This window comes from Tamandua tetradactyla, chromosome 9 (genome assembly GCF_023851605.1).
Source record: "Tamandua tetradactyla isolate mTamTet1 chromosome 9, mTamTet1.pri, whole genome shotgun sequence".
NCBI classification, from domain to species: Eukaryota; Metazoa; Chordata; class Mammalia; order Pilosa; family Myrmecophagidae; genus Tamandua; species Tamandua tetradactyla.
In genome coordinates, this window is record NC_135335.1 from 31,243,469 (window position 1) to 31,270,385 (window position 26,917).

At 50.9% G+C, this 26,917-nt stretch overlaps 1 protein-coding gene and 1 long non-coding RNA gene across 6 annotated transcripts in view; one reads left to right on the forward strand and one right to left on the reverse strand.

Moving 5' to 3' along the window:
• Positions 1 to 26,917, forward strand: part of EEFSEC (eukaryotic elongation factor, selenocysteine-tRNA specific) — a 348,015-nt gene that overhangs the window by 297,283 nt on the left and 23,815 nt on the right. The window contains exon 7 of one of the 5 annotated variants that reach the window (XM_077116352.1): positions 18,910 to 26,743. The exons of 3 other annotated variants lie outside the window; for them this stretch is intronic. In XM_077116352.1, coding sequence (XP_076972467.1) covers positions 18,910 to 19,088 — 179 coding nt within the window. In that variant the 3' untranslated portion in view covers positions 19,089 to 26,743. One more of the 5 variants, XM_077116354.1, reaches the window with a different exon arrangement.
• Positions 10,981 to 13,994, reverse strand: LOC143646916 (uncharacterized). Its single transcript, XR_013157742.1, has 3 exons — positions 13,776 to 13,994; positions 13,145 to 13,204; positions 10,981 to 11,301 (listed from the first exon to the last, which is right to left on the reverse strand). It is a non-coding gene; the product is annotated as an uncharacterized LOC143646916 (long non-coding RNA).

A 26,917-nucleotide genomic window follows, 5' to 3' on the forward strand; every position in this document is an offset into this window, starting at 1 on the left:
CCTAGGATGGTTGTATCTCAGCATGGGCTCAGCTGGAAAGAGCCAACAGGAGCTTCTTTGTTGAAGGCAGAGCTGTATCTCAGTCACCTGGCATCTCTTAGCCCATGCTCAGTCCTTAGCCTGGAGTGGCTGCAGGGAGGTGGCTGTGAACCACACACAACCCTCTTACCCAGAGTTTCCCTTCTGTACCCGGGGATACAGACACACTGCCTGAGAATTAGCCTATGGTGCACTGAGTGCCCAGGCAGAGTGGGACTTCAAGGCATGTTGATCACCAAGACAGCCACCAGAAACAGCTCTTGGATTTCTTTAGTCCCATCCTCCATTCAGCCACTTCTCTATTCATTCAATTATTCTGCATATTTCCCTACTATGTATCAGGCATTGTGCTGAGTGCTGGGATGTGGTGCTTATGTCCCAGTGGGAAGAGACAGACCATAAGCATACTGAATAAAGAACACATCAGGTGCAGTATATGCTAGGTAGAAAATAAGGCAGGGAAAGAGGATGAGAATTACTGAGCATGCATTTTGAATTGGGCAGTCAGGGGAGACCACTCCAAAGAGGTTGCAGCTGAGTAGATGGGAGGGTGGGAGCCACACAAATATCCAAGGGAAGAGCATTCTGCAGAGGGATGGCATGGTAAATGCAAGCGTCCTGTGGTGACGGTGAGCTTGGTGTTTGAGGACTCTGGCGGGAGTGACATAGGTGAGGCATTATGGAGGGTGCAGGGGCCTGCTCCCATGTCAGAGTGCCTAGCAGCCATAGTGAAGGCTTTGGACTTTTTTCCATTTGATGAAAATGATGTAATTAGGAAATTTTATTAGGAGAATTTGTTTTGTTAGGAAAAATTTCAGACATACAGCAGGGTTGACTTATTTCAGTGAACACCTAGATTTCACCATTACCAGGTTACCATACTATACATTGCCACAGTACTTGGAATTTTATCCTTTAGGGGATGGAAAGCCTCTGGGAGGTTTTTAATCAGGTGAGCAATGTGAGACTGGCATGTAGCTTCGAAGGTGAAGTTTCCTTAAGGCAGGGTGGTTTCCTGGCTCTAAACTGGGAATAGAAATCTCAGCTCCCTCAGCTATTCACCAGGTAAAGCTGGCTGGAGCCTGATCCAGGACACTCTCACCTCCTCTAACCCTTTCTAAAACACACGGTGATTCTCCTCCAGAGAAAGGGCTGTGGTCACCAGAGATCCTCTGCCCTGCAGCACTTGGCTTCCATTGTTCTGCTGTCCCTTCCCAAAATGCTGGGAATGCAAGCCAGTGTCCTCAGTTCACAGGTAGAGGCCTACCACTCTATAGGAGGCACATATAGTGAAGGTCTCCAGCGACGAAGCCAGGGTTTAAATCCCAGCCCTTCCCACTGTTCCACAGCAATTCTGTGTCCTTGCCTCAGCCAAACTGGGCCCCTATCATGGTGGGTGTGGGTGTGGTCCCCAGAGACTTGGCCCTCGGTGCCTTTCTCTGGGCTCCTGGAAACATCCCAGGGCAGGAGCCAAGCAGGCCAGTGTCAGGCCTAAGTCCCCATGAGCCAGGTGCCCCATGCCTGCCCAGGCCAGTGTGAGCTTCCCGAAAAGAGTCTCTCTTGCAGTCCTCCTGCTGGCTGGGTGCAGGGGCACCTAGGTGGGCCACCCCCTCGTCCCAGCTGCTGCCAGCCATACCCCAGAGCAATCACTAGCTGCACAGACAGAAGGGAGAAGACCACTGTTTCCTTCAGCCTACTTTTGGGGTTTAGGACCGCACTGGCCTTTCCCTCTGCTCCCCTTTTCTAGTCAAGGCAACCTTGGGATTTTCCTAGAACAGGCCAGGACCCAAGAGGCATCTTATTTTGGGGAGGGCCCAGCTGTCCGTGGATGATGGGAGTGGGAGTAGAGGGAGAAGACATGGCTGTGACGTTTCTTAAGTCAAGTCAAGTTCACATTCCTTTGTTAGGTCAGTTTTGCTTTTTAATAGGTCCGCTTCCTGTTTGTGGCTTTTAAGCCTTTTATTAAATATAACTGGTCAGATTCCTTCATCTCATCCACCACCTTCCATCCCTCCCACCCTCACTCCTCAGCCTGCTTCTCCTGCTTGTCTTTTCCTTTTGATTCCTCCCAAAAAGAATTACTTTTAACCTTTTTGAAGTCCCTTAATTGTGAAAAAGTCTGGAGTAAACCAGAGACACCTGATGCTGGACCAAGGGAGAGAGCATTACTAACTGCAAGTTGGAAGTGCCAAGGCTAAAGGAGCCCAAGGGTCAGTGCTGGGCGGTGTTGGGCCTGTAGGTGGGGAGGGGGTGGCTGGGAGCAGGGAGCAGCCCAGGTGGCATGCCTCAGCCCCTGGCTTGCAGAGGGCTTGATTTAAAGGTGACGTGGGGCCTCATTGCTGTCTCTGCGAGAAGAGCCAGGCTGGGAAAAGGAAGTGGACAAATGCCTCTGTTTGCTCCCGTCCATTCCCTGACTGTCCCAGGCCCAGGTGCTTCCCAGGCTGCAGGTGTGCTGACTGGCTGAGCAGTTGTTGAAGAGGCCCAGGGGCAGGTAATAGGGCATGGTGGGAACCGGGGCTTCTGGGAATGGTACCTTGGGTGCAGGACTCCTGCTCCATGGCAAGGCAGGCCCAGCAGTTTCATTTTACCTAATTTAATTTTTATGTACTAAATCTCCTGATTGAGAAATAAAACTGTTGGAGCCAATCAAAACCTGATTTGGCCCAAAGCAGTTGGTAACTCCTGCTTGAAGTTTAGAAAGGATACTTGGTCCTCAGATTCAAGAGTTGGAGCTGAAACATGGCTTGTCAGTGGTGTTTTAGAGAGCCACAGAGAATGGCCTGTAAGGCCTGCTGCTTCCCCAGAAGGGACTGTTGGAGGTTCCAGAAGGGACTGTTCGAGGTTGGTGGAGCCAGAGGGACTGTACCCAGGGGGCCTCCCAGTTGGACAGCCCAAAGTTTACGTAACTGCTCCCTCCAGTACCATCGCTCTTTTTGTAGTGCTTGGGAAGGTCCAAGTCCTTGTCAGATGAGAGGAAAAGCCACTTGCCTGGTGGTTTTGCTAATAGAGTACTTGGAGGAAGGGGCCAAGCCCAGTTGCTGTTCCTCAGACAGAGGCCCCCCCCTGTCTGCATCTTAACACCAGTCCTCTTATGTGCCAGGTACTGGGCAGGGAGCTCTGTAGGGGTGAGTTCAAGCCACAGGATGCCTCACAGGAATAGGGCTGGTTGCCCAAATGTGCTCCTCCCTGCCCCATGTCCTCAGAGAGCAGACAGGTGCCACCGAGCACTGGAGCTGCCCACGTGCCCAGAAGACATCACTGACCAGGCTGGGTGGAGGCCGGGGCCCCCTGCACTCACCTCAGTGGGACTCCATCCTGCCCTCTCTGCTCAGCACCCAACCCTGATGCCAGTGCATAGGCCCCCTGGGAGGTGGGGACTGGGCGAGCGCTCCAGCCAGCCCTGAGGTCTTCACATCAAAGGAGAATCAGGGAAGAGGCCACAGTGGGCTTGCTCCTAGGGACAGCTGGGAGTCACTTCTTAGTCACTCTTCATAAGAAGGTGGAGCACAGGCATGCAGTTTGATCTTAAAAGACAATGTCCCATAAAAGGTACACCTGCCCCAGTACTGTGGTTTTGTATACCTTGATAGGAAGCAGCTGAGCCTTGGTAATGGCCCAGATTTACCGTAGGTGGCATACCTCACACAAGGTGCTCCCCAACCGGCAAGTGTAGGGGGAAGGGGGGGGAGATTGGGTGCACATCTCCCTCCACAAGGGGGATGTGGGTAGCCCACAGTGCCTGCCACCTTGTCACTAGAAAACTCCAGACCCCAAGTCCCACCCAATTCCCGGCAAGCTGAACTGACGACTGCCATGCCATGGCAGTCTCCTTGGAAAAGCCAGAGCAGCAGTGATGAAGCATCCCAGCGCACTCACGGCTTCAGTGAGCCCACATTGCCAGGGCTCCTGCCCTTGCACCAGGTTCCAGCCTTGACCTGTGGTTCAGGAACTTAATCGAGTCTGGGGGCTGTCAGAATCCTCACTCAGACCCTGGAATAGAGAGCTAGGGTCTTGGGAATTTTCACTTAGGGTTGTTGAATTTTGGAATCCTTTCATAACCTAAAGTATTATTACTGAGCCCAATGATGGGCTTTAAACAGGTGAAAAAAAGGGAAAAAGCCCCTTCCAGCCTTGGCCTTTGAGTTTGCAACCCAGAAGGAATGCCTGTTCACAGTGCCTGAAGAGGACCAGCACTCAAAAAGCTACCTATGGCTTACACAGGCATCACCCTGCAACCCAAGGCAGTCAGATTCTCCTTGTGCTGGTGTGGAGCTGTGTGCACCCCAGAAAAGGCCATATTCTTTTAACCCATTCCTGTGGGTGAAGTGCTATTGTGGGTAGGACCTTTTGATTAGGTTGCTTCAATTGAAATGTGACCCAGCCCATTCAAGGTGGGTCTTATTCCTTTACTGGAGTCTTTATGAGGATGAAAGAGGGAAGTTTGGAGAGAACTCAGGGAGAAAAACCCTGAGAAAGAAAGCTCACAGAGGAAGAATAGCCCCAGAGATGCTAAGAGAGGACCAACAGATATTCAGAGAGAAAGCCACTGGAATCAGAAGCTGAAAGCAACAGAACCCAGGAGTAAAGGACCATCAGATGCTGGCCATGTACCTTTCCATGTGACAGATGTGTCCCAGATGCCAGTGGCCTTTCTTAAGAGTCCAGGTAGCATCCTGTAGATGCATTAATTTGGACATTTTCATGGCCTAAGAACTGCTAATTGTAAATTAATAAATCCTATTGTAAAAGTCAATCCATTTTGGGTATATTGCATTTTGTCAGCTGTAGCAAACTGAAAGAATCCCCATCTTATAGAAGGGGAAACTGAAACTTCGACATCATGTCAACAGTAGGCAGCATAGCTGGGATTGGAACCCAGCACCTGCCTTGCCCTCAGCTACTTTGTCTGAGATTCACTCTGAACCACAGCTTCCTCCCACCCTGGGCTGCCAGCAGGGCTCGTGGTGAGCCTTGCAGAGCACAGCTCCACTCATTGGGGTGCAGCAGGAGAGAGCAATAGTGGCGTCCTCCCATCATGGGCCCTGGATGGGTATGTGCAGATGCAAAGGGCTGGGGTATAGCTGCCTGAAGAGTGGGCACAGTGGCTAGATGTTAGAAGAGCGTTGGCCTGCTGACCTCGGAAGGGGTCTGAAGGAAGATGCTTGGCCACCCTGTGTCCATGTCCACCCCAGGGGCCAGACTCTATCAGTGGCCCTGGTCTCAATGCCAACCTCGGTACCAGTTGTGGTCCCAGTTTGTCAAGCCGAAGAGGATGACTTTTTCCAGAATGGGAAACATTGTTTGCATGAATGAATAAATGAAACAGCTCCATGGAATAGACTGGAAAGGAACAAACAAATGAATGAACCAAGGTACTATGAGGGCCATGCCTTAGCTCTCTGTCTTCTGCAGTGGCCCAGCATGGGGGCTCAGCAGCCTCGTCCTTGGGGGTGAGTGGCCCCCTCAGAAACTCCCCAGCTCCAGTGGACTCACTCAGAACAGCCATTCCTGGAGGCATTGCATTTGGGCTTCTAGTTCCTTCCCTTTAAAACGAAAGGTCACTAAGAGGTACTTCCAGAGGACCTCCTTTGTTGCTCAGATGTGACCTCTCTCTCTAAGCCCAACTCTACAAGTGAACTCATTGCCCTCCCCACTAAGTGGGACATGATATTCAGAGGTGTAAGTCTCCCTGGCAGCATGGGATTGACAATGCTTACCTGACCAAAAAGGGAGAAAAGAAATGTAACAAAATAAAGTATCAGTGGCTAAGAGAGTTCAAATAGATTTGAGAGGCTGTTCTAGAGGCTACTCTTATGCAAGCTTCAGCTAGATATTGCAAATTGCCACAACTTGCCAAACTCCAACCAGCATCATTCTTGTTAACCCTAAAGAACACCCAGGACTCTGAGATCCTACAAAAGTTGCATGAATTAGGTTTACTTTTCAGAAAACTACAACCTTCAAATAGTTCCTAGGCCAGATAAGTCCTGAAGCCCAAAAGTGCCAGTCTCTCCAAGATAATCACTTCCATCCCCCATCCCATACTGTCAACACTACTAGTCAACATGAAAAAAGTTAGAATGGACATAACCCAAATATCCGTAAAGATTGGGATAAGAATCAAAGGAGAAGGAGGAGTTATAACAAAGGATAGGATTTAATAAATGAGTATGACAACTGAATCATTATATTGGTATTTCTGATTAGTTTCCAGTGTCTTAGAGCAGCTACAAGGAAAACCTAAAACCTTCAAATAGTTCCTAGGCCAGATCAGTTCTGAAACCCAGAGGTGCCAGTCTCTCCAAGCTGCCCTGCAGTGAGATTAACTACCCTCCTATCAGGCAGTTTGGCCTCTGCCTCCAGGACCAGTCCAATTTATTGACCCTGGAAGGCACTTTGCATGTGGTCAAAAGCAAAGATTACACGTTTCCCTCCTGATTGAAAACAGACACCAAATTGTGACCTTATCCCCCAGATGCCCCAGTGGGCCTTATCAGGTGACTAGCTGAGGCAGGGTATGCAGTGTAAGACGTGTCATATGCAGTGGGTGCCAAGTTCTGCAATTCCCGCTACTGTAAATATGGCCTTTTTGTGAGGTCTGGGCATAGCCTGACTGGCCAGGCCTGTGAGGGCCAAGGACACATCCTTGCAGTGATTCCTGGGAACCAGCTTTCTCTACATCTTCAAGGTCCCACAGGCAAGTGAGTCACTCCAGGGGCTTGCTTCTCAGAGGCCCCCAGGGACGTCAGGCTGAAGGCACATAGGCTGGATAACAGAGGGAGTGGAATTGGTCTGAAGAGAAGAAGCACCATCAAGATCTGCTGCCAGGCTGGTAGCCATCCTGGGAGTGCAGGTGGGACATGCAGGAACAGCCCTGCGAGGGGCACAAGATGACACCCCCTCCACTCCAGGCAGACCCATGTGATCCTCACAGCAGCCACAGAGGCTGTCTTCTCATGTCTGTGCTGTGCAGAGGGGGAAACGGGTGCCAAGCGCCTGGGCAGCTGGCCTGAGCCACGCAACAGGACAGGCAGATGGGCTCTGATCCTGAGCACCCTTTACTCACACTCTGCCCCACTGCATGGCTGCGGCTCACAGGGGACATGCGGCCACCCTCCCCCTGTCCAGCACACCTGTCGCCAGGCTTGTCATATCCTCCTTCCAGCCAGCCTTTTCAGACGAGGGCTGCAAGTGTACTGGCTGTGCCACACCAAGTTTTGGCACACAGGCCTGAATAAGATGCAGTCCCTGCTCCCAGGCGGTCCACAGCCAGTCCCTCATTTATTCAACAGTAATTTTTTAGCCTCTGCTAGAGGTCAGCCCCCTGCTGGGTTATAGAAAGGCCACAGTGAGCAAAAGCGTATACAGACCCCCATTGTCATGGTACATGAGTTTGGCCATGGGGGAAGGACACTGGGCAGAGAATCTCCCATGCACTCATATCTCGACAGATTTCAATCAGTGCTGGGGAAGCTCTGACCGAGTCCGGGGTCAGGAAGGCATCTCTAGGAAGGGATGTCTGTACGTAGTCCTGAGGGATGGGCAGGGACCAGGCAGGCAGAGTAGGGACCAAGCAAAGCCTGAAGCAGAAGCCCTGAGGTAGAGGTGACCTGCATTCAGGGATCAAGGGAGGTGGGCACAGCTGGAATGCCAGGAGCCAGTGCTTGGTTAGGCTGTGGTGACTAGCAAGGGTTGAAAGCCAGAGAAGGCATTCATCTTTATTCTTCATGCAGAGAGAAGCCATTAGAGGGTCATAAAAAGGATGTGACATCAGATTTCCATTGTCTAAGATTGCTTGGTGCAGTGTATTAAGTGGCTACCAGGGGTCCAATACTAAGTCAGACCCTGTCGTCTCTAATCCTTCTGCTGACCCTGGGACAAAGTTTTGTCATCTGCATTCTACAAATGGAAACTGAATCTCAAGGAGCAGGCTCCGCCCCATGCCCAGGTGTCCTGACCTCCTCCCAAGACCCCTGGCTGCACTGTACTCCTAAGCATGCAGTAGAGAGATGGTGCATGGTGAACCAAGGTAACTGAAGGCCATGGGAACTTGCAGTAGGGAGGGGACCCAAGGGGCATGGGCAAGGGAAGGAGAGTGAGGGAGGGCATGTCAACAACGAGGGTGGGAGTCAGATCCAGGAGGGGCTTAGTGGCCTGGTGAGGAGTTTGGACTTTTATCCAAGTGCTGTGGAAAGCCACCAGAGGCAGGTTATAATAAAAAGACTGCCTGGATTCAATTTGTGTTTTTAAATGATCCCATTGGAGAATGGTCAAAGAGAAAACTGGGAGAGAAGTGAGAAAGAAGACTGCTGAGGTCAACATTAATTGTGAGACCATGTTGAATCCTGGAGGGCTTCCCAGTGGATGTACTGTGTGAAGAGAATCCTGAATCCCACCATGGACTTTACCAGGCCAACCCTGAGGAAGGAAGGCAGCTGGGGTGTGCACGGCACATTTGAGAAGTACAGGAGAAGCTGGAAGGGGCACAAGGCCAGACCACAGAGGGCCTCCTGGGCAGCCCAGCGCTTATGGAAGGAAGCCCACTATGAAGTATCCGTCCAGGACTAACATGGTCAGAAGGTTACTCTGGCTAAAGGTAGGTGAAAAGTGGCTTGGAGGTGAAGAGAGCCAGGGAGCAAGGGCAGGAGGAATCACATATGCTCAGATTCCTAGCTAGGAGCCCCAGCCTTTGTCACCAATTAGACATAGGAGTGTTACCTCCCCTCGGATGTTTTAATTGTCCTAAAGGACATGCTGAGGTCAATACCTTTAAGAAATATGGCTCTGTTGGAGGTTTGTGCTGGCCCCAGTTATCTCCATCCTCATCCATCCAACCATCTGCCATCCAACATGGATTGCTCGAATCTGCAAGCTCAATAACTGTCCTATTTCCAAAGGGTTTACATCACAAACAACCGGCTAACATTACTCAGTGAGGCCCTACGCCATTAATGAATCAAGGACCAGTTGGGACTACGTGTTTGCTTGTTGTGCCTTCCCATTTTACAGGTTGGGAAGCTAAGCCTTGGAAGTGAGGTAGACAGGCCCAGCAGCATGCTTGAAACTGTGGCCCATCTCCTGCCTGGCACCACAGGGAGCCTTGGTGACTTGTCTCCCAAGCCTCACCCAGACAGGTGCTCCAGCCACCTCCCAGCTCCCAGGCTCCCTCCTGCCACCAGCTCCTCAGCTTTTTTTTTTTTTCAGCAGGGGCTGTGGGGAGAGCCCGGCCTCCAGGACTTCCTATGAAGCGAGTTCCTTGCCATTTGAAATGTCTTGCATTGTGGCCATGCTGCCCTTGGATGGGCAAGGAGGTGCCACCCCAGCTGGGTGACTGGGTACTATGTCTTCCGTAAGGCCAGGGGAAGCACTTCCTGCCCCAGCCACAGTAGGTCTCAGCTGAGGGAGGATCACATTTGGCCACAGGAAGCACAGATCATACAAACAAGAAATGAAGTGCGCTGGGTTTTCGTTTTATTTTATTTTTATAGAAAAGGGAATAAAGAGTAACAACTGTCCATGTTAAAATTTCTGCCCAAATGTATCAGTTCAGCTTGGTGCCTGGCCTGCCAGGACTACTTTTACCGTTTGGAGCCCGTTCTAAAATGTGTTGTCTGGAGCCATTCACTGCCTTTGGAGCCTTAGTTTGCCTCTCTGTAAAGTGGGGGTATTAGCTCCAACCTCAGGGGCTATGAGGATTCAGCCAGTTTACAGAAAACCTCAGCGCAGTGCTAAGGAAACCACAACCCTGCTACCTCCCCCTGTTGGGTACCCTGTACACTGCCTGAGAACCCTGTCCAACACAGACACCCAAGTACAGCCCCACACAGTCACAGCCAGGCACCAGCATGGGCACAGTGCAATCAGATAGTCCAGTGTTTCAAGAGAGCTGGATTTTTACCTGAAGTCTCTTAATTTGCAAATGTAGCCTTGACTATATAAAGTAGAGTTGCACGGCAGCAGGAGCAGCTTCTGCATATGACCCGGTATCAGGCCCTTGTCCTGGATAGCAGCCTTGGGGTTCACCGACACCCCGTTTCCCTGGCAACACAAAGGCCAGAGGAGGAGGGGACTGCCCCATTATATCCAGGTCCAAGAGACCCAAAGACCTCTGCCCAGTACTGGCACAGTGGAAGGTGTATTCGATTTTAAATCGAAGGAGTATTTCTTAGAGATACTTCTAGAAACCCAGCAAAAGGGAAAAGTAAAAATTCATCAGGTGCCAAAGGGAGGGGACACAGGAGCCCTGAGTTGTGGGTATCATCCTGACTCAGGGCTGTCCCATAAAGGGGGCCTTGGACAAAGGGCCATGAGGCTGCGTGTTCCCTCTGGGGTTTGAAATGAAACTTCTTTTTTTTTTTCACTTAAAGTACGTTCTCCCTCCCTACTCAGCCACCCAGTTGCAATTGTAGCCTCTGTTTGGAGCAGATTCTGGGGCAACCCCAATCCTCTGTCCTTTGGATTTCACTAGAAGTGTTTGCTGGCTACCTCGAGGGAAGCCCTTGCCAGAGTAAAATGGGCTTTTACTGAAAGACATTGGCAGGGCTGGGATCTGTGCACACTCAGCCTTTTCTGTTCACTCCAGGATGTTGGAAGCAGGCTGCTCTAAAGGACAAGAATTTGGGAATCAGCCAGACCTGAGCCGGAATCCTGGCTCCAACTTTAGCCATATTGAACCTTGGTTTCCTCATATGGAAAATGGGTTTCTTTAGGAGTTCCCCCTCCCTACTTCTTAAAAAACTTCAAACATACAAAAAAGTTGAAGGAATGGTTCAGTGAACGCTTATATCTAGTTGGATTAAATAGTTGAGAACATTTGTTTTGTTTGCTTTCCATGCATGTGAGTACGTTCATATGAGCTGAGCCAAACAGTTAGGCCTGGGGGTGTTGGCAGTTGTCCCCTAAGGACAAGGACATTCACCATAGCCACATGACAGCCATCACTTGAGAAACCTCACATTGATACTTTATCTAAGATGTGGTCCACTTTCAGATATCCCCAACAGTCCCCATAATGTCTTAAAGCTTTCTTTCTGCTGCAAGAGTCCATCAGAGATCTCCCGAGTGTTTAGTTGCCACCTCTTCTTAGTTTCCAAACGCTCCTTTACCTTTGCTCTTCGTGAGATTGATGTTTGAGATGAGTCTAGGTCAGTTTTCCAGAGTGCACTCAGTTAGAATCATCGGCTGTTTCTCTGCAGTTTAGACTTGGGTTGTGTGTTTGGGGAGGTAAGAGCATTGAAGCAGTCTCGGGTTCATCTCGGAAGCCTGTGGTGTGAATTTGTCCCATTATGACTGAGGTTTAGCTGTTTCACAGAGCTAAGGGGTAGTTAGGTATTGAGGATGAGATGAAGACAGAAAGTTGGTGTGCCAGAGATAGCCAGTATTGCTATCTGGGACAGAAAGGACACCACGCCCATCTGCTGCGTCACTCCAGGGGCTCTGTGACCTGAGTGAAGGAGAGGCACCCAACACAGCCCTCTGAATCAGGGCTGAGCCTCTGGTCTGGCAAAGGGGACGCTGAGCTGCACTATGGGGCCTATCCACAGAAGGCCTGCCCTCCCTCCATGGTCCCATGAGGCAGCTAACAGCCCCAGGGCTAGGCCAGGGCTTGTGCTGGGAGGAGTTGCTGCTTTCCCAAGCCTATAGAGTCCTCCCTCCCTCCCTCCCTCCCTCTCTTCACTTTACTCCAGCTGTGGCCCTCCCCCTGACTCCAACCTACAGAAAGAAGTGAACCCAGACCCTTCCACAGGAAAGCACCAGTCTGGTAAGGGATGATTTCAGAATGTTACAGGCTCTGTTGTTGGGATCCTACAGGATTGGGGGAACCCAGAGTTCCTCTCCAGAGCGAGGCGGAAGCTTTCAGGGGTACAGAGAAATTTGAGCTGGCCTTGAAGATGAGGGAATATTTCCCAGGTAGGGAAAGAGAGGAAAGGCTTTTGGGACACAGGGAGCAGAGGACCTTAACATACAGAGGCTATAAAGAGTGAGGCATGTTCTGGGAATGTTAAATGATAATGTTAGCACCTGGCATTGTTTATGAAAATATGCAGGGCATTGTTCTCAGTGTTTTCCATATTATTAACTCATTTTGCTTGGTGTGTTTAAAGCAATGGAACTCTCCCCCCACCAAGCAAAGTTTTATATGGAATCAACCAAAGTTGAGCCCCTCAACTTTGAGGGAGGCTCCTCACTGTTCACCTTCAGTTGTAGCCCTTGAGGTCTCTTCTGGGAATGAGAAGGAAAGGAGTCCAGGAGGGCCCTCCCCACTGAGAGGCCTCCAACTCCCCACAAGGGCATCTGGCCTTTGTCTAGAGAGGGTTTCTGTACCTCTGCACCGTTGGCATTTGGGGCTGAGTGATTCTCTGCTGTGGGGACTGAACTGTGCCGCATAGAATGGTTACCAGTATCCCTGGCCTCTTCCCACTAGATGCCGGTAGCACCCACACCTACACACACCCAATTGCAACAACTAAAAATGTCTCCAGACATTGCCAGATGCTCCCTAGGTGAGAGGAGTGTGGGCAAAATCACCCCCTTTTGAGACCCACTGGTCTCAGTAGATGGTGAAAGCTACTAGTGGCTGGTGTGTGGGACAGAGACCCAGTCTGAAAGCTCTGTCTGGCAGCAGAGGCTGGATCAGTGGGCAGGCAACTGTGACAAAGTCCGGGTGTGTGGCTGTGGCCCAGGGGCCAGAAGAAGGGGAGACAGAGGAGACAGGTGGGCAGGGTAAGGGAACTCAGTATCTTTGGACTGCAGACTGAGGAGGGCAGAATCCTGAATAGATCCTATCTGAGCCCTGAGGCCCTGAGGGCTGAGTTTCCTTGAGGCTGGGCCTGGGACTGGGGCTGGGATGGGAGGTGGCTGGTTCATCCCTGAACCCTCCTTTCCTTCCTGAACTTTTTTGTGGCTGCTGGAGTGCTGAAAGTCAGGATAATTAGAGCAGGAGACTCACAAAGATCTGTAACCAACAGCCTTGACAGGAACAAGGGACCAGCCTAACATGGACCAGCAACACAGCAACATAAATTTCCTCAATTCTTACCACTTGAATGAATGAAACTTTTCTATGGAAAATAGTTCTCATTGTTTAGGAATTTTTAAAACTTACCAATTTTTTGCCAGGTGGTGGTTTTAGGGGAATGTACTTTTCCGTATGGGTTTATCCTTCCTACAGAAAGTCATCAAAGTCAACTGATTATTTGTTTTGACACAGTAGGCAGCAGTAAGTGGAGCTTTTGTGATTGGCTAAGTGCTATCTCTCCAGAAAGCCTTGATGTAGCAAACAACCAGGGTTCAATACCTGAAAGAAACTCCCAGAAATCAAGAAGCCAGGCCCTGGCCCTTATCACAGAGTGATCTTGGCTGGGACCTTTCTTTGGTGTCTTGTGTCTTAATTCCATCCCTGGGCCAGCTGGGGCCAGTTGAACATGTGACTGGAACCTCAAGGACTCCAAAGACATGGTCATGTGGAGAAAATGTTTCTAGGCATAAACTCTTACCTGTATATTCTGAACTTGCCACACTCGTAGAAACATCTAACATGTGTATCCAAAGAACCTTAGTCACTGGCTGTCAGCCTGGAAAAATCCCTTTCCATCCAAATGCTGTGTTTTAGTTTGATAATCATACAGTATACCAAAAAAAAATGGGTTGGCTTTTATAAAGGGGATTTTTAAGTTACATGTTTACTGTTCTAAGGCCATAAGAATGTCCAAACTAAGGAATCCAGAAAAAGATACCTTGACTCAAGAAAGGCCAATGGCATCTGGAACACCTCTGTCAGCTGGGAAGGAATGTGGCTGGCATCTACTGGTCCTTTGGCTTCTGGTTTCAAACAACTTCCACATGGCCATTTTCCTTCTGCATCTCCAAACATCTCTGTCTGTGTCAGCTGTGAGCTTTTTCCAAAATGGTTTCCTCTTAAAGGACTCTAGTAAGCAGATTTAGACCCACTTGAATGGGTGGAGACACATCTCCATGGAAACCACAATTGGGTGGGTCACATTCCCATAGAAACAATTTAATAAAGAAGATCCCACCGAACGATAGGTCTGCCCCTACAAGATTGATTTAGGATAACAAACATGGCTTTTCTGGAGTAGATAATAGTTTCAAACCTGCACATGCTGGGAGCAAAGAAAAGCATGAGCCAGGAGGAGACAGTCTCCCAGGGCCTGTTACAGCTATAGCTGACGTTTACCCAGCCCTGCCTGCATGCTTGGCTTTGCTTTCAATGTGCCAACATAAAGTACCTGTTCAGTACTTGCACAACCCTCTGAGGCAGGTACTGTTTGCAAGCTAAGTTACTCACCCAAGGTTACAGGCAGGTGACATTCTAACATTGGAACCCATGTGGCCCAGCATCCATCTTGGCTGGCCTGTGAGAGGCAGATTTGGGTGAGAGGGATGGAAGCCCCTGGACATGTGTGGATGGAGTGCATGGGGAAAACTTAGAGCTATGCCCGGAAGGGCAGCGCTCTCTCAGGGTTGGCTATCACCCCTGCCACCCTGGATGTTCTTTCCAACAGCCCCCTGAGCTTTCCCTTGGCTCCTCCCTACAGGACCTGCACCTTAGGAGGAAGAGAGATGAAACTAACGTTAACAATAACGGCCAATACCCAAAGGCTGAAAATTCTCTAGAACAGCATCTCGCTTGACCTCCACTGCATAGAGATCATAGCAAGACTCTAAAGAAGTCAGATAACTTGCATGAGTTGGTCTAGCTGGGAAGCAGGGAGCTAGTATTGGACCCTAAGATTGTCTAACTGCCAAACTCCCATTCTTTGTGCTGAAAGGGACCCGGGAAACAGCAGAGGGTAGAATCCTGTGAGCTCTTGGGGCTTGTATTCATTCACTGGGGTCTCAAAGGTTGGGTCACCCCCCGTGCTTCTCCAGGGAGCTCCCCTGACCATGGTCTCACCTCTTCAGACATCAGGTGGTGCCTATCACACCAGTCTACCTGGCAAGCCTGTCTGGTTTACTGCCTGTCTATCCTAGGATGGGTCAGCTTATCTTAAACCAGTCCTCTGTAATTATGAAAGTCATACAGTCACATTAGAAAAAAGGTTTAAATGTCTGGAGAAAGCCACCCTTAATCTTCTCATCCCAGCAGTAGCCCAGTAGACTCAAGTCACTGACTGTGGTGGGATGAGCTCACACCCAGGCATGAGTTCATATCCCACCTTCTTTACTAGCTATGTGACCTTGACCAGGACAGTTTGCCTCTCTGAGTTTCAGTTTTCTCATGCATAGAACGAGAGTGGTGGGACCATCTTTTTCATGAGATTCTTAGAACAGTTTGAAGCCATGTCTATGAAGTATCCAGCCCAGAGTTTGGCACAGAGAAGACATTGAATAAATAGCAATGGGGAGCTTGCCAGGCACTTAACACTCAGGAAATTGCCATGACATTCCCATTGTCCACAGCATTGGGCCCAGACTCCTTAGCATGCCACTTCACCCTGGCCCTTTCCCACACTCCCTCCCTCTGTCCTGCTGCATGCACTGTTTCCTGTGGGCTCAGCTCAACTAGCACCTCTAGGAAGCCTTCCCTGACCTTCTCAGCTGAGTGAGCCCCCACCCCTACCCCTACCCAGGGCCATGTTCTTCTCACTTTTCCCCACATGGAGCTCTGAACTGCAGGTGGATTAACAGTGGAGGTCCAGGAGAGACAGGGCTCCATCGCTGTGATCTTTCTGTTGGTGGCCCACACATGCCAATTGATACTTGTTGAATGACGGATCAGTGAGAGGGCGAGTTGCTTTTTGACCCTTAACCAAACATATTTCCGAGACCTCCTTTGCTCCTGACTAGTTATCTACAGTTAAGGTAGGAATTGAGAAATGTATCTATGGACATCTCATATGCAGGGGACAGAACATTAGCTTGGTTGACCCACAAGCCTGAAGAAGTCCAGAGCTGGTACTGTTTTTGGACCTGGCTGGATCCTGGGGCTTAGCCGATATCCCCCAAGCTCAGCCCTGCCTATTTCTGAGTGACCTCCTCCAACTGGCTCGCCCATGAGCGGCCTTCCCAGCTGCAAGTCCAGTGGAAAGAGAGAGCCTGTTTCCCAGTGCTCCCACCAAAGTGCCCCAGCTCCGGAGCCAGGAATGTGTGTACCAGCCAGCCACCCTTTGCATATGCTCCTCCTGGCACCAAGGGTGGACTGTACTGTACCACCACTCCCTCCCCCACCCGCCAAGGAAAATCAGGGAGCAATTACAAGAAGTAGGCAGAAACAATAGGTATTCCTGCAAGCAGGCACACTCAGCGATGTGCCTAGGCTGTCCCCATAACTTGGAGTGGCCTTCCCTTCTTCACCTCCCCCACCTCCTGCTCAGCCTCTTGGCCTCAGCTGTGGCATCTCCAGGTGCCCTTTGGCCACCAGCTGGCTGCTTTCCCTGGACCACCTTCTACAGATAAGCTTCTTTAGGACCAGAGCATGATCTGAGGCTCCCTGTGTGCCTAGGACCCCACCCAGGGGCAGCAAAAGGCTGTTTTTGTCAGACACTTGCATGGTGAAATCTGAAGGGCCTGTGTACCTTCAGCAGCTGGAAACTTTTTTGAGGGATGTTTGTCCCAACTTTTTCTTTCCCTAGTCTCAGTGACTGGCCCCAATGGCAAGCATAATGTCATTCATTTTCTCATCAACCCTGGCACACTGATTATGAGGGGAAACCTGATCCCTTTGACTGGTCAGTAATGACCCTGGGCTTTGCCAGTGGCCTGACAGGGTCTTAGAAGTCTCCACAGAGTCAATAATGCTTCGCGATTCTCAGGAAATGGGAGGAATCTCCCTGTGCAGGAAGAGATTTGGAAGGCCCTCACTTTGCAGACTGGTGGGAAAGAAAGCCCTGGAATGCCCTCCTGACTTCTTCCTGCTCCCACCAGACACCTTCTGCACAAAAGTCAGGACCCACCCCGGGCATCTGTGTCCAAAGGAGATGCTTTAGATGGTTTGAAAAAAGTTGCAGACTCATTTTTCTTTTCTTTTCTTTTCTTTTTTTTTTTTTTTTCTTGCATGGGCAGGCACCGGGAGTCGAACCACGGATCTCCAGAATGGCAGGCAAGAACTCTGCCTGCTGAGCCACCGTGGCAACCCCACAGAATCATTTTTTATCATCTAAAAGTAATAATAATACTCGAGGGAAGTAAAGACAAGAAAAAGAGGTCTCTCACACTCCCACCATTAATATTTTGACCTGCTTTCTTTGTCTTTTCTATGCAAAGGCTGCTTTTTTATGTAGTTGAGTTTATATGAAATAGACTACTTTGTGTTCTGATTTCTTAAAATCATATTATTATGCAAGCTTTTATTTCTTCTCTTTCCATTTTCCTTTGTTGTCTTCAAGGTAGTTTGGGCAGTGTAGGATTAAGAGCTCAGTCCACATCCCAGCATCAGTGCCTACTAGGTCTACAACCTTGAATAAGTGATTGAACCGCCTGGAACTTTGGTTTCCTCGTCTGCAAAATGGGGATAGTGCATGTGCCCTCCTTGGGGGTACTCTGAAGTCTCAGTGTGTAGTGCAGAGTAAAATCATGTTAGCTCTGCTGGTGGTCCCTATGTGATGGCCACCATCCATGCCGTGGCCGTCCCCTGGCCTACTCAGGCAATGTTTGGGGGCTGCCAGTTTCTCTCTGTTGTAAAGGACGCTACTGGGAGCATCTTTGAGTTTAAACTTCAGTCTGAATATAGGATGTCTTCCTTCAGATGCATTATCAGAGGTTGGATTATTCTGATTCTTAAAAAGAAAATACTAGAAACACTTAAAAGTTCCTTGAGAACTCCTGGCAAAGTGACTTATAGAAGTACTGCATCCTTTTCCACCCCTATCAGCGCTGTCTGGATGGGTCTGTTTTTTTACCCCCTTCACCAGCATCGAGTGAACATTTCTTCATTCATGCATATTCTATACGGGGAAGATGATACATCCACCTTTTTTGATGTGCATTTCTTTGGTAACTAGTAAAGCCAAACCTTTTGCCCAATCCAGGTTTAAAAGATTCAGAAAACAAACACGCATGAAGAGAGGGGTGCTATTCACTGTGTGGGGTGTTTGAATGTTTTCCAAAATTCCCCATTTCAGGGCTCCTGCCCTGGGGATCTGGAGTGCCCCTGTAGACCCCCCAGAGTGTAACCGTCACCTCAAGGCCCTGTGCCAGGGCAGGCACGTCTTCCAAGCTTCCTTGTCCCCACTGCCACACCCACTCTCCAGTCTGAGGGACTAATGAGCCTCCCCTGCCCCCAGCACAAATCCCTCTGTGCCAGACCGAAGGCTGGCTTCTGAAGCCTGAGCCCAGACCCAACACCTGTCCTCCAGGAAATCCCTTGTGAGCAAGCTGCTTTGCTCCGCCTTGGGAGTAGACAGGCCCTCAGAGTTTCCAGGGTAAGGAGGAAGGAAACAGCCTGCAGGTCCCCTATTCCAACTGCAGACCCTGGGCCAAGCAACCACCAGAGGTGGTCGCCCCTGTGCTGTGAAGCAGGGGCTGTCCTAGCCTCAGAGGGAAGTTCGACCTTTAGAGAAGGATTGGTGCTGAGGCTGGGGGTTAGACTGACCAGAGTTCATTATTCAGGGAATGCTGTGTAAAGGAGTTTGCACTTGCCCTCTAAGGCCAACATTGCAGTGTTTGGGCCAAGCAGGGCCAGATTTGGAGGTCATAGGGAAGGAGGTGTTTGTAAAGGGCAATGGTGCTTTGGTCCCAGGCCCAGGGCTGGAGACAAGCTTGGCGAGCCACCTGTGGGAGACCCCAGGGGTGAGGCCTGGAGACGCAGGCTCACGGGGCAGAAGACTCGGGCAGCCCTTTCTGTCCCCCACCCCAAGCCCTCCCGGGCCGGCTGGCCCTACCCAGACTGCTGGCTTTTCTCCCCCACAGGCAGGACTGAAGCCAGCTCTGTCAGTGCAGCCATGGACAGCCCCCAGAACCCCCCAGATGTGGATGGATGCCCCCCCCCAACAGCCACGGATGGGCATGTAGCCGGCTGTATCCCACACAGCGGGCCCCCTGCCCAGGTTGATGCTGGAAAGCGCTCGTTTAGAAGAAGAGAGAGTTGAAAAGGGGTGAGGGGGTGAAAGTTGAGGTTTCAGAAAATCCCTATAAAAATGAAAACAAACCATCCGTCTTGCTGGCTGGCGTCTTATCCCGACGGTGCCCTTTGTGGATCTTGCCCAGACGTCTACGGGGAAGGCAGCTCTGAAACTTAATCCAGCAGCCAGCTTGCTGCTGCCAACCCCTGTCCCCCCACCCCCATCCCAAGCTGCCCTGCTTACTTGCTGGAAGCCACCATCCCCAAAACTCCCCCCGCCCCTCCACCCAAGCGCCAGCCCTCCTGGAAGCCATCCTGGCAGAGCAGTATCTCGAAACAAGAGCAGGGAATACTTCGGGGTGTCCTTCCCCCCTGCCCCCAACAAATGAGCAACCTCCTCCCCCTTCAGCCATTGAAGCATTTCAAAGCAATTGTAAAAATTATATGAACCTCATCGAAGAACTGTTACAACAATGTTTATACCCAGCGCTGGAAACAAAGACAATGATATTATAAATAATTGTAGATGATGAAGATAGGCAAGAAAAAAATAACATAATTAAAAGAATTTTACAAGACGGACCGTTCACAAAGATGGATGGGGTAACACAATACGTTAAAAATATCTGCAATTAACATAAACACAGTGCCGTGGACAGAAACCATCTGCCCGGCCGGCCTCACCCTGGGCAAGGCCTCGTATTGTCCACAGGGGACCAGTGCCAGGGACCTTGCATTGTGACCATGGTGCTCGGGAGGTAGAAGCCCCAGGGAGAGGCTGTCTAAGGGGGTCTCTGCCCTGACAGCAAATGGAGGGCCCTGGCTTGTGACCTATTTAAATGGGAATCTGTGAACAAAAGGGGAACTGAGGACTGAGGAAGTATCCCCTTTGGGGTCACAGAACTTCTCCCAGGAGACCTCCCCTGCCCCCCGCTCAGTGAGGTGGGGTCCTCCGTCAGCAGCCCCACGCCATCCTCCCCTCCTTCTCATCCTGGCACTTAGTCCTTGCTGTGGTCGGCCTGGTTGCAGGGTCAGCTTCTCTGAGGGAGCTGTGCTCCAGGACGTGCTCCAACTCAGGGTCTGGGCTCCTCCTCGGCAGACTAACTCATGTGCACAGCGTCAGCACTGGTGCTCCCAAGATCCCACCCCATGCTGGCTGCTCCCCATCTTACCGTTTCTGGCCCATCGAGTGGATAGAGTCAGCTGGTTTTCAGAGCAGCTTTCTCCCCACTGACCTGGTTTCTTGGAGGGCTAGAAACAGCCCCGCATTTTGAGGCTCCACAGGAATCCTTCCAACCTTTCCTGGGCAGAGTAGAGCTGAGGTTTCCAATTGGCTCTTGCCGTGGGCTGGAGGCAAACCACAGTGTATACGTGGAAGTCGGGCACCCTAGTTTGCTTTATAGGATTCTCTGCCAGAGTCAGACAGACCTCTGTGCAAATCCATTGTCCTGAGTCCACTCTGGCCCTCACTTGACCTCTCTGGAACCTGTTGCATTGTCTCCAGAAAGGGGATGTGTTATGAAAATGAAAGGAGCTGAGGCTCTGAAACACCTGTCTGGTGCCTGGTTTGTAGTTGGCTCTCAGTCCACATGAGGGGTCATCCTTATTGTCATCAGGAAAGAACTGCTTGAAATAAGTGATCCAGTCAGGAATTCAGAGACTGGCCTCTGGGGCTGGGGCCTCACCTTCCAGGCAAGGGATGATTTCTCCCACGTCAAGGCGTGGACTCGAAGCTGAGTCATGTGTGGCCTGAACAATGTCTGGCTTGGCCAAAGGAGTCCATGAATGAGCTGCATATCCCAGCCACATTGGCTCATTCCTGTGCCGTGTCCCACCATGTGCCAGATGCTCTTGGCTCATGCCAGGGGGCTCAGTGGCAAAAGATGAACAGTTCTAGTCCCTGCCCTCCTAGAGCTTCCAGAAAATGGGGCAGTCAGATGATCCCCCAATAACACGTACTCCAGGCAGATGCATACTCCCGGGGACAAGGGTAGCTTCCTGGGACTTGGATGGGATGCGCAGTATTTCTGGGGAGCCAGTATTGCTGCTGATCTGACCCATGATTCAGAGTTTGCCCAGGGTTACAGGAAGAACATTCAGCAAGGGGTCTGTGCAAAGTCCCTGAAGTAAGAAAAGCACTAACTGGAAGGTGAGAAGGTCCTTGGGATGGAGTAGGAAAGGTCAGCAGGGGCTCAGCAGAAGCCACTGGAGACAGGCCTTGAGTGTGCAGCTATGTCAAGCCATTTCCTGGGTGGCCTTAGGCAAAGCCATCACCTCTTTGGGTCTCAGCTCCTTCATCTTCAAAACAGGGGTCAGAACACGCATCTCACAGGGTTGTCAGGAAGAAGAATGTTCCAAGTCTTTGCCCTTCCTTCCCCCGCTCCCCCTCCCCCGCTAGGCCCTTCTGGTGCTGACAGGGAAGAGAGATCCAAGGTCTCAAATTCAAAAAGTTTCCTTCAGACCTCCAGATAATGCCCCTGGGAAAATAGGACACCAGCCAGCTGGCCAGCCTGTGAGCACAAAGCCAACCCAGAGGACCAGGCCTCGGGCTTGCCCAGGGCAGAGGCGCTGTCGCCAGGGGCAGAGGCAGGATGCACAGAGCTGGAGGCGTCAGGTCCCTTCTGATTTTCACGGTCTCCCCTGCTGCCTCTTCTCCCTAGTGGCCTCCATGCCCACTTAAAAGAGCGGTGCAGTACCAACAGGAGCTGGAGCACACTCTGTTTCTGAGCCCCTGTGCCTGAAGCTGTGTGTATGTGTGGGTTTGTTTCTTCCTAAACTATGTCTGGATGCTCATATTTGAGGCTGTTGCCATCTGGGTGATGTGCATGTGTGTATCGGTGCCAACGAGTGTGCATGTCTTTGTACGTGGGGTTTTTTGACAGGAGGGAGGTGAGTGAGAGGCCAGCTTCCTGACAGGGCAGTCGTAAAACATTCATAAAACTTTTATTGGACTTGCCACCCTTCCAGATAAATATTTTTTTATTTTATGGGCTTGTTTTAGGGCTCTGAGCTTAATCATGGCTTTGTAGCTGCCTTTAAAAAAATTGAATATTGTTTTGGCAAAGGGAACCCCCTCTCCTGGCTTTGCCCTTCCTACCCCCCCTCTGCCCCACACCCAGCACCAAAAGGAGGCCTTACACGCTGAGCTCATAAATTCCTGCCACTCTCAACTCTTGCCCTTTTTCCCTCTATATCCTCAGAGCTGTACTAGGATGAACCTTAAAAAACGAAAGGAAGAGAGCGAATTAGAAACAACTCCTCCACCCCTCCCTGCTGCCACCCCTCACCTCCCCCAGCTCCCCAGCTTTATCCTGGAGGGAAATTTGACCCAGCTCATAGTTGTTCACAAAAGGAAGCCAGCCAAGGGGTCTGGATTTGGACCCTGCCTGCCCCACCCTGCAGTAGTTCTCCCTCTCAGAAGTGTCCTCCACCTATTGAGTGGATACAACCATGTTTTCCCTTTTAAGAACTGCCCACCCACTGTTACACCCTCCCCTAGCGGGGAGGGCCTGGTGCCTAGAGAGAACCTAGTGAATATCTGTACGGTGTACTATGTACTGTGAGCGCTGCACTGTAGACACCCATTGGTGTCAGGATTTGGATGACAGCAATGAAAAGAGTTCATGTCATTTAGACCTTGCTATGTGCTAGGCATGCTACATTAACTCTAAACTAAGTGTGAAGCTGGTATTCTTATTATCCCCGTTTTCCCAAGAAGGAGACTGAGGCACAGAGGTTAAATCTCTTGCATGAAGCCACACGGCTGATAAGTGGGTTTGAATCCCAGTGGTCTGCCTCAGAGGCTGAACACTGGGTCCCTGTGCTTGATTTCCTGGAAGAGAAAGAAAGCAAGACAGCCATGCTGCTCTCCCAGGCACCCCAGCCTGGACCGAGGCCTGAAACAAGCCCTTGCTCAGCAGGCACCCAGCCAACACTTCAGGCCACCCAACTCTGCTCCTGGCCTAGAACCAGGCCTTAGGGCCAGGGTTGCTGGTGCACAGGGCAAGATTTAGGGTGCAGGAGCGGGCTCAGACTTGGTGGCTCATACTGCTGGGTCACACAAACCCAGGTGCCTTCAGGGCTTGAGCAGGTAACATGAAGGTTTGAGAAGGTTGCCAGTGAAAGAACCAGTGTGAGGGCAGTGAGAGAAAACGGTCTGCTTGGGTGACCAGGCAAGGAATAGCTGTGGGACTGTGGCAGCTGCAAAGCACAGGCCAGTGAAATGGGCACTGTGTGGCCAGCCCCTGCTCACTACCACCATGTGCCAGGATCAACTAGATATTCCAAATTAATTATAGGTCAAACGCCCTGACTTGGAAAGAAACTAATTTTGATTTTGAAAGTCACCAACTCGAATGTTCTAGAAATGTCTTAGAGGTCAGAGCCATGCCCAGGCTAGCTTTTACGTCCCTGATGAGAGTGGTAAGCCTTAGGCAGGAGGTGCCCAGGCTCCTGGGCCTACAGGCCAAAAGAGTCAGAGCTGCCAGGGTGGGAGGTGAGGAGGGTGGGCAAGAGAGCGGTAGAGCATCCAGGTCCCAGAGGCCACGTTGTGAAGGACCAGAAAGGGTGAGTCGGGCATCAGGAGGAGCTGTGCAAAGGGGAACACCCCTGCAGTGGGGTGGGAACCCCTGGCAAGGAGCAGCCAGAAAGGGTGATGGAGCTTGCCCTGGGAGTGCAAGCCCACATTTTTTTAATGTTGGCAGCTGATGCACTATTTTTTTTTCCTGATGCACTCTTTGTATATTTTTTAATAGAACAGATTTCAGAGTTTGGTATGGGTTACAGTTGCACATTTTACGTTTTTCCTTCTAACTGCTCCAAGATACTGGAAACTAAAAGAAATATCAATATAATGATTTGGTAGTCATACTCATTTGTTAAGTCCTTTCTTCTCTGTTATAACTCCTCCTTTTCCTTTGATCCTTCTCCCAATCTTTAGGGGTATTTGGGCCATGTCCATTCTAACTTTTTCATGTTGGAGAGGGGTGCCGTTAATATGGGATGGAGGATGGAACTAGCTGATGTTCTGGAGAGGCTGGCCCCTGCATTTCAGGACTTATCTGGTCTAGGAACCATCTGGAGGTGGTAGGTTTCTGGAAAGTAATCTTAGTTTTTTTTTCAAACAAAAGTTTGAAACTTTTGTAGAATCTCAGGTAGAGCCTAGGTGTTCTTTGGGGTTAACAGGAATGGTTTTGGCTGGGGTTTGTGATGCACTATTTTAAAAACACATATCGAAGGAAAAGATTGGCTACTGAAGGGACATAGGGCAGGGGAGGGCTCAGGACCCCCAGGTGATGCCAGTATCCTTACTCGGGGTGCACAGCAGGCCTGTAGAAGAACTACTCTCATCTCCACTGCAAAATCTCCCCCCTGTGTGCACATGAGTGCACACACATATGCATACTTGTAGTAGTTGCTAGGTAGGGAGTAGTGGGCTCAGGGACCTGGGTTGGCAATGGCACCTTGTGGATGCTGAACTAAGGCTGGAGAGGGGACGGGTCCTAACCAGGGCAAGAGAGCTTCCATTTTGTTCTTTTGGTGACCATTTCCTGAGCATCTGCCAGACCGGGCACCCCAAGGACTGTCTCAGGGCACCTCCATGCTGTCTGCCGTGGGAGGTGGTAGCATCCGCCTTACAGGGGAGCTAGCTGAGGTCTGGAAGGATGCATGGCCAGCCTAGGGTTGCCCCACACTGTAGCGGCAATGGCCATACAGGGTCCCAGGCCTACCAACTGGCCGTACTGCCTCTGCCCTCCCTGGCAGCCTCTACTGGGTTTTGTTTGAATGTGGAAGGGGCAATATAGACAGTACATTCTCCCGTTGTGATCTCTCTAAATCCCGCAGTGCTCAGAAACCAGTCACGGCCACTGGCGTCTGCTGGCCCAGGCCGAGGAAGCATCATCAGGCACTCGGTTCCTCCAGAACAGCACCAGGGCCCACCGGTCTCTGATCCATGACAGACCCTAACAGGAGTACCCCAGCACTGGCCCAGCACAGGAGGACACATGGGGGCTGGGAGGTCACCTGGTGGCGGGCCTGGTTAGGGCAGCTGTGGGTACCATGTGTGCCCTGTCTTAAAGGGGCAGCCTGTGCTGGCCTCAGGCCATGGGTTGCCTTGGGAATGCAAGCCCACATTTTTTAAATGTCGGCACCTGATCCACAATTTCTAAAACATGTAGAAGCCACGCCAAACACTTCAGAGGGCAAGTTTGACCCACAGGCGGCCAGATAGTAACTGTAGAGGTTACAAAACACCCTTCCACATGCAGCTCAGCCAACTCTGCTGCACGTCAGCCCCAAACAGTAGCATGGCGACTGCTCGTGTTCCCCACGTCGGGGGCCAGTGCTGGCTGTGCCCATGCAGTGCCATACTACCAGTGAACTCCCTACACCGAAGGAAATGACCATGCTTGGAGACCAGGGGAGCCTCATCTAAAGCCCACTGGCCGGGCTCTGAGCCCAGGGCCCTCAGCTCCCCAGCAGGACAGGCTCACAGGGCACAAGACAGGAAGTAGAGAGCACAGGGGACAGCAATAGCAGCAGTTTCCAGAATATGCTACTCTGGTCCCCTCAGGAGTGTCTCAGCTGACTCTAGGGGCTAAAGGGGTGTGTCCTCTGTGGCAAGGGATATTGACTATCTACTTATAGAACATATCAAGTCTTCTAATTGAATCGAATTGATTGAAAGTCCTATTTAGTAAATCATAGAGGTGGTGGCAGAAATAGTGACAATGAGAAGAAATTTGAAAAATCTGGGCTGGGACCTCCAAAATTTTGATGGATAAAGTGGGATTCTTGTGGGGCCTTTTATGGGATGTAGAATGGCAGAGGAGACACAGACCATGGAGAAGAGGAAAGATCAGAGCCTGGCAAACTTAAGGCCATGTGTACCCTTTCAAACGTAAGGTTCAAAAGATCAGGACTTTCCTTTTCATGTAAGATCAGGGCTTACACATAAATATCCTGATTCACAGTTTCTCTTGGAAGTCCGGTTGCTCTTGCTGTGCTGCAAATGTCTCCCACTCCCATGGCCCTAGCCAGCCTGCCTCTCCCTCCCAGGATCTGCCCAGCCCTGTGGGCAGCTGCTTGAGGGACCCTGGCATCAGTTGAGACAGTGCTGGTGGCCCTGTGACCAATAACTGAGAAGGGCCCTGAAAGCCGGGTCCCTGGCCCAGACCCTTACCCCTGCTGCTGGTACAGAAGACCCAGCCAGCTAGCAGACCCTCAGCAGCTATCTCCTGGTGATGGGTACTATCCTTCCAGCTGGGTTGTGGCTCATGGAGGCTGAAGCTTGTCACTCACTGGACACTGACTCTGTAACAGGCCTGAGCCCAGAGCCAAAGAATGTACAAGGAAGGATGATGTTTCCCATTCCCCGAAAGGGCAGTCAGGGCTCATGCCTGAGGTAGGCGCTAAACCAGAGGCAAGGATGCCTGGCGTGGGGAATCCCACAGAGCCTGTCACCGTCATCTCCGTCATCCCCCCTCACCATGTCCAGCATGGGTGAGACCTGTGGGCCTGGGGCTGATTGAGTTCAGGGTCCGGTTCAGCTTAGGAAGAGAAAGTGGTTCTGTTCCCACTCAGGTTAGGCCTCTCTTCCAAATGCCGTTTTTTTCCCTTTGAGAAAAATGCCTGCATGTTCTGACAAGTCTTATTGTTCCAGCTATTCTTTTTATTATTATTATTTGGGGGGGGTGGGGGGCAGGGAAAACAGTAAAAAGTCCTCTGCAAAGTAACTGGTCCAGAGGTGTGGTGTGGTCTGACCTGTACCTGCATCCTCTCCCAAGCCAAGAATCCCACCAGGGCCTGGGCCCTGAGGCTGCCAGTGTGGGAGATCGGGGACATTGAGCAGGATGA